At 60.5% G+C, this 6,770-nt stretch overlaps 1 protein-coding gene across 2 annotated transcripts in view; it reads right to left on the bottom strand.

Annotated features, from left to right (window-relative positions):
- LOC120860785 (ATP-binding cassette sub-family A member 2) overlaps positions 1 to 6,764 on the bottom strand; it is a 10,335-nt gene extending 3,571 nt beyond the window's left edge. For both annotated transcript variants that reach the window (XM_040236500.1, XM_040236501.1), the window contains exons 1-19: positions 6,755 to 6,764; positions 6,479 to 6,675; positions 6,216 to 6,398; positions 5,880 to 6,064; positions 5,402 to 5,522; positions 4,924 to 5,160; positions 4,638 to 4,844; positions 2,662 to 2,764; positions 2,268 to 2,563; positions 1,984 to 2,197; positions 1,788 to 1,893; positions 1,579 to 1,690; positions 1,446 to 1,506; positions 1,191 to 1,365; positions 939 to 1,054; positions 706 to 853; positions 485 to 608; positions 231 to 363; positions 1 to 116 (exon numbers count right to left, since the gene is read on the bottom strand). In XM_040236500.1, the coding sequence (XP_040092434.1) occupies positions 1 to 116; positions 231 to 363; positions 485 to 608; positions 706 to 853; positions 939 to 1,054; positions 1,191 to 1,365; positions 1,446 to 1,506; positions 1,579 to 1,690; positions 1,788 to 1,893; positions 1,984 to 2,197; positions 2,268 to 2,563; positions 2,662 to 2,764; positions 4,638 to 4,844; positions 4,924 to 5,160; positions 5,402 to 5,522; positions 5,880 to 6,064; positions 6,216 to 6,398; positions 6,479 to 6,675; positions 6,755 to 6,762 (2,842 nt within the window). In that variant the 5' untranslated portion in view covers positions 6,763 to 6,764. The remainder of the gene's footprint in view (positions 117 to 230; positions 364 to 484; positions 609 to 705; positions 854 to 938; positions 1,055 to 1,190; positions 1,366 to 1,445; positions 1,507 to 1,578; positions 1,691 to 1,787; positions 1,894 to 1,983; positions 2,198 to 2,267; positions 2,564 to 2,661; positions 2,765 to 4,637; positions 4,845 to 4,923; positions 5,161 to 5,401; positions 5,523 to 5,879; positions 6,065 to 6,215; positions 6,399 to 6,478; positions 6,676 to 6,754) is intronic.
- Positions 6,765 to 6,770: the final 6 nt, after the last annotated feature.

Raw genomic sequence — 6,770 nt, 5'->3', positions numbered from 1 at the left:
TGGTCAGGTTCTCAATTTTGACCATGTCGTTGTCTGCATCTCCCCTGAGCACTCGCTGCCGCTCGCTGGCCACGTCCACGTCGTCCTCCACGGGCTTCGTGGACACGGGCATGCGCCTGGCGGGGGGGCGTGGGGTCAGCGCGTGGCTGACGCCGCCTGGTGCCCGCGCCGGGGCCACGCCAGAGGGCAGCACCCAGGCCCGCCCCCACCCGCAGGGCCGTGGTACTCACTGCGGCTGCCGCAGGAAGTTGTACTGACACATAATGGTCAGGAGGAAGCCCACGAAGCCCTCGGCGGTCATGGCCACCAGGCCCCTGGTGACGATGTCCCACTCAAAGGGAGACTTCATCTTGTCGACCTGGCCTGCAGGCAGCTGGCTCAGGGCCGGGGCCTCGGGAGCACCCGCTCACCCCGAGGCCCGGAGCCCGCCTAGGCCCCCCCCCCCCCCGACCCAGGGGCCGCGCCATCAGCCCCGCGGCCTCACCGATCTTGGCGTAGTACTCGTTGAGGTACTCGTTGTACGCCATCTCCATCAGCCCGTGGCCCAGGTTGTAGTTGGGGAAGATGAGGAAGCAGCTCTTCAGGTAACTGTTGACAACCTTCAGGTCCTGGAGGGTCACGGCCGGGGGCGGGGGTGTCAGGGCACCTCGGGTGTCCAGCCTCAGCCCTGCCCTGCCACCCCCCCACCCCGCCACCCCGGCCCACCTTGTCATGCTCGAAGAGCTGCAGCAGGAAGGTGGCCACGGTGGCAGTGATGCCAATGAAGAGGTTGATGACGATGAGAAACACATAAGCCGAGCTGGGGACCTCAAACCAGAAGGAGGCCGGGTACATGACGGGTGTGATGGACCACCTGTGGGCGGCAGCCGGGCGGCGTCACTGGGCCGTCCGCCCCCTGCACCCCGCCCCACCCCGCGCCCCTGCCTTCGCCACCTTACCCGTAGAGCAGGAACAGGGAGAGCACAGCCGGGAAGTTGGTGGGGGACGTGTAGGCCGGTAGGTCAAACACGAACAGGATGAGGACACAGCAGGTGGCCGGGACCAGGTAGTTGAGCTATCGGAGCAGGGGCGGCAGGTGAGGGGCCAGAGGGGGAGCGGCCTGGGGACAGGGGCGAGGGTCCCGAGGGCAGCACGGAGGGGCCCAGCGAGGGGCGGGGGCACGGGGGAGGGCCGGGGGTCTGGGGGCACACCATGTCCCACACGTAGTTGGCCAGCCAGTAGATGACGGGGTTGCAGCCGCTGACAAACTGCAGGTGCTTGGCCTTGGTGGACTTCTCGGCCACCAGGAAGACCACGAAGCTGGCCGGCACGAAGGACATGGCCACGATGATGAAGATGGCGATGACTACGTCCGTGCCCTGCAGCCTGGGGGCGAGGAGGCCCTCAGCCCTGCCCGGCAGGCGGTCCCGCGGCGGCGCCCCGCCCCCACCCCCGCCCCCACCTACAGGTAATCCAGAGAGAGGCTGGCACTAGTCTTGTTCATCGGGTGGTTGGTGACGGTGATGCCTGCAGCACAGGGGCAGCCTCAGGACCTGCTCTGCCCCTGCAGGCCCACCCCGCCCCGCCCCGCTCACCCACCATAGGCTGCAGGGTTGCCCTTGCTCTTGGGCAGGTTGGCACGCAGGATGGCATTGTTGAGGCTGTTGAGGTAGGTGGGCATGCTGTGGTAGCCCTTGTTGTTGTAGAAAACCTGCGGGGGAACACAGAGAGACCCCCAGAGCCTGTCGTCCCTGCAGACCTTGGGCAAGGGCGGGACGCGGCAGGGCCCAGGGCTGAGCGGGGCTCACCTGGGCAGCCCTGCGCACTGCAATCCTCCGCACCATAGCCGGGGCCTGGGCCCCAAACGAGGCTGGGATGGACTTCTGGACGTTGCCAAAGGTGATGGCCCCGTACCTGGGTGGCAAGCCAACCACCTGTGAGGCCAGGCGGGCAATGGGGGTCTGCTCCCCATCCATGGCCGGCACGCCCCTCCCCTCCGCTCACCGGTGCAGCCGGAAGCGGTCAGAGGTGAAGAGCAGGTACTCAGAGACGTTGTGGCCCGTGATGTCAGTCAGAATGTCACCCGTGACCACCCGCATCTGGGGCGGGTGCCCGCCCACACCACCCGGGCAGGAGAAGCCAGTGCCCTGCCCAGAACAGGTACAACGGATGGGCTCCCGCACCAGGTGAGGAAGGGAGGGCGCTGATGTCCAGTTCTCTGCAGGCAGAGCACACAGTCAGCCTGGCCCCCACTTTCCCGAGCCCCAGGCGGCCCCACTAGCCAGTACCTGACCCGGAGGTGGGCAGCAGGTCCTCGTCCAGGGTCACAGGGGAGTCGGACGGGGCGGGCGAGGGTGGGGGCGGCACGAAGTTGGACAGCGGCAGCCCCTGCGTGAAGGACTCCAGGCACATGCTGTCGAAGAACCGCGCGGCCAGCAGGCGCGACTCACCGCTGCTCAGGTTCAGCGTGGGCCCCAGCGAGCCGTTGGCCGGAGACTTGAGCACACAGGTGGCTCCCACACCCGACGGCAGCCTGAAGGTGCCCACCAGCTGCTGGGGCCCGGCATCAGGGGACAGTCGCAAGCTGGGAAAGCAAAGAGCAAGTCCAGGTGGGGGTTGGGTCAGCCCCCCAGCCCCCGCACTAGTCCCCGCCCCCCACGGCGGCCCCCGCTGCCGGCTCACCGGTATTCTCGGCGTTCCTCGTTGGCATAGGGGATGAAGTTGCCACGGGGCTGCGTGTAGTTGTGGTACTGGGAGGGGGACAGGACCAGCGGGGGCAGGTCGCCTGGTGGGAAACACGGGGAAGCCTGAGCAAGTTCCTACAGCCTGCCAGCACCTCACGGCCCAGGTCCCCTCTTCCTAGTACCCACAGGGGGCCCAAGCTTGGAGTCTGCACCCCAAAGGAACCCCAGAGTGTGCCCACCTGCCGGGGGCCAGTGTGAGGAACTCCGCCCATGGCAAAGGTCATGAGGAAGGAGGCTTGGCACACGCAAAGGCGTGATCAAGCTTCAGGAAACCCCCTGTTCCCGAGCATCTAACCCCAAAACCAGAGTCTGTCTACTTCACTGTTTCATGCTCTCGCCTACACCTCTGATTTTATGGGGGGCTGTTCCCCACCAGTTCTCTTGGAGAAGGAGTTAACGTGCAGCTCCAAGGCAATAAAACTTCCTGGGCATGACAAGAGTGTTTCAGCTTACGGACTCCTCTGAAGGTTATCTAGCCCGCCTGTATAGGTTCCTCCGGCCACATGTGACTGTTTACAGCCTCCCAACCTGAGAGGCATGAGATGTTTTAGACTTACTAAAGGCAAATTCTTTTGGGAAACTGTCAGTATAGTGAGTTGGTTAGGAATTATATTGGTGAAGGGTTTTTTCATTTGTTGTGCCAATAATTGCTGCTAATTCCCTACCCTGGGTGTGACAAGGGTGTCTCAGGTCAAACCTCTCTGCTGACAGACTAGCTTGTGTGACAGGATTATCCATACTCCTGCCACTATGCACATGATTGTTTCCTACCTCTCAACCATAAACAGCACAGAGAGTTTTGGAGTATTTTGAGAGTCTTAATTATCATAGGGCTTTTCTCATTGTTGAGTCAATGATTGTCGCCAGGCCTCCATATCCTTAGGTACCTGGGAATATATTAATCAATGTATTTGGAATATAGAAAAGGAAATATAGTAGTTTTTAAGATGAGCAATACTAGACTTTTTGAGTTAATGAATTTTCTGTTTTGTAATAGATCACTGTACTTTGTTATAAATCACTGTGTCCTTGCTATGTAAAAATGTAACTTTATCACTATCTTAAGACTAAATAGATCTTAAGGGGAACATTGGTGAAAAGATTTTCATTTGTTGGGTTGATGTTTGCTGCTAAATCTCCATGTTCCCTGCCCTTATAATGAATATAACTAGCATATATGAGAAATAAGTATTAACCTTTAAGCATATAGGAGAAATAAGTATTAACCTTTAAGATTAATCATGTTAACCTTGGGTTAAATAAATTCCTTTCTTGATTGTAACTCACTACACCCTCACCCTATAGGAATGTAACTTTATTTGGAGGGTGGTGCCGGGTTTAAGAAAAAACACCCTTGGAAGAAATAAGTTTTTTGGTTATCAGAAAGAAAGGGTCATAAAATGTCAGCAGGTCTCATGGCCAGAAGATGATGTAAAATCCCTAAGACCTTTTTATGTGAAGCACCTGATTTTGATAAAGGTCAGGACTGCTGACCCCCGTGTGACTCTGTATTCATCCCTATGTGTAACAAAAGGTATATAAGCAAACCCAAAAATAAAGAAATTGGATCAGTTTCCAGAAAGACTGATTCCTCCATGTCGTTTCTTTCTTGCTCCCTGTTTTTTCTGGCTGAATTCCCATCTGGAGCATGGATGTTATTCCACGTAAACCAAGTTATTCAGCCTCTTTTTCTCCACAATTTTCCTACTACACTATCTGTTTCTAATCTCTCTATATATCTGTAATTAAATATGTATTTTTCCAAGGACGCCGACTCCATCCCACCTTTGAATCAGCCTGGATCCACTGGGGCTGGACCTTGGCACCCACCAGCCTCAGCTACCATGCCCAGGGCACCCCTCCACGTGGCTCCCAAGCAGGTGGATGTCTGGGTGCCTGGCCAGGCAGGCTTACCGATCTCTGGGACAGAGAGCGCCACGGTCATAGCCACACAGACGAAGAAGGCGGGGAGCAGGATCTGAGAGGACAGTGCCTTGGAGTTGCGCCGGGCGCAGTGGAAGCGCTTCACCAGGAGTCCGTGGAACTGGCGCACCTTCAGCCACCAGCCCTCCAGCTTGCGGCTGCCCTGGCCAACCCGCGTGAGGGTCTCCGCCTCTGCCTCTGCACAGGAGGCAGGAGCTGAGCATGGGCCCCGCTCCACCCTCCAGGGACCCCCCCAGCTGTATCCCACAGCCCTCACCTTGCAAGCTGACATTGTCAGGGTCCTGCAAGTTGTCACAGAGAGGGCGGTAGTCGCTGTAGACATCGGTGTAGCCGGGCCCCTCATCACCACGGGCAGAGCCCACCGAGGATGCAGACTGTAGCGATGCCTGTGACTGGGCCAGCTCCACACACCGCGCCAGGTTGCTGGCAGGACCTTCCCCGGATACCGGGTCCGCAGCCCCTGGTAACACATCTTTCCTGGACTCTTTCACATCTGCAGAGGGGCCAGGGAGACGTGTGGGGGCTCAGGGCAGCCTTCACCTGCAGGCCTCCACACCCACCCACCCACCCCAGGCACCAGCCCCAGCCTGACCCTGGGGCCTCCTGGCTCCCTGTTCCCACCTAAAACCCTTGGCCCCCAGAGACAGGGTAAGAGTGACAACCCTAGGCTCATGCTCAGAGCTGGCAGAACCAGGGGATGGGGGCAGAGCTGATCAGTAGCTCTGGAGTCTCACCTGCCTCACTGTTCTCCAGCGACTGGTCCTCTTCTGACACCTTAAGGAACACTTCCTCCAGAGTTGTGTCCATCAGCCCAAAGCTGCTCAGGTGCAGGGCATCCAGACTGTGCTCCAGGTGCTGTGAAAGAGGGCGTGAGGCCCGCCTCAAAGGGGGTGGCTGCGGGGCAGGTGGTGCCCACCTCTTGGGCATCCCCGCCTCCTCTACTGGCCCCGCCCCCGAGCCCAGTCCTGCCTCCTCCACCAGACCTTCCTCCTCTACTGGCCCCGTCCCAGCCCCGCCCCCTCCAGTGACCCCACCCCTCCAGTGACCTGCACTCCCGAGCCCAGTCCTGCTTCCTCCATCAGTCCCGCCCCCCGCTGGCCCCACCACTGAGCCCAGGCCCGCCTCTTCTGCTGAACACACCTCCTCCGCCTCCCTCACTTCCTACAGACCTCTACCCCACCTCCTCCATCAGCCCAGCCCAGACTCACACACCTGAAAGAGGCGCTCAAAGGCCCCCTTCTTGGCTGCCTCGCTGGGCAGGATGTAGGAGAGCTCGGTGCTGGTGTCGGAGACCAGCAGGCAGGAGGCCACATGTTTGCGGATGAACTGGGAAACCTGGGACTCGGAGCAGCTGCTCAGCTGGGCCGGACCTGGGGGGCTGGCTGTCAGCCCTGGCTCTGGGAGGGTAGGGAGGGCTTCACTCAGGGTCTGGGTGAGAGGGTGGGCCAGGCCCCACTAGCATCCTGGGCCCACTGGGCAACGGTGAGAGCCCAGCCCCTCAACCACACTGGTCTTGAGGAGTCTGGGGCAGGTGGCTTCCGCACAGACCTTGGGGGGCCCCTGGCTCGGCAGGCCGCTTGACCAGCGTGAGGCGGTAGCCGTCCCCGTAGGCGCCCTTGAGGAAGAGCGGCGAGCCGCAGCACTTGAGCTTCCCGTGGGAGATGATGGCAATGCGGTCCCCGAGCAGGTCAGCCTCGTCCATGTGATGGGTGGACAGGAGGATCGTGCGGCCTGGGGCAGACGGGGATCAGAGGGGCGGCCAGGTGGGGCCGGGCAGGGGGCTGCTCTCCCCACCCTCGGCAGCCGCTCACCCGGCTTGTACTTCAGGATCAGGTCCCAGATGGCGCGGCGCGCATACGGGTCCACGCCGGCCGTGGGCTCATCTAGGATGATGGCCCGGGAGCCGCCCACGAAGGCGATGGCCACCGAGAGCTTGCGCTTCATGCCGCCGGACAGCGTCTGCACCAGCGAGTGCCGTTTGTTGGAGAGCTCCAGGTCCTCGATCATCCTGAGGGCAGATGGGAGGTGAGCCACGGGGGTGGGGTGCTGCTGCCTTCAGCCTCGCGTCCCGCCCAAGCCCCACCCACTTGTCCATCTCCTTGC

This window comes from Oryx dammah, unplaced genomic scaffold (assembly GCF_014754425.2).
Source record: "Oryx dammah isolate SB20612 unplaced genomic scaffold, SCBI_Odam_1.1 HiC_scaffold_11202, whole genome shotgun sequence".
Taxonomy (NCBI): Eukaryota; Metazoa; Chordata; class Mammalia; order Artiodactyla; family Bovidae; genus Oryx; species Oryx dammah.
This window is presented reverse-complemented; position numbering and strand designations above follow the sequence as displayed.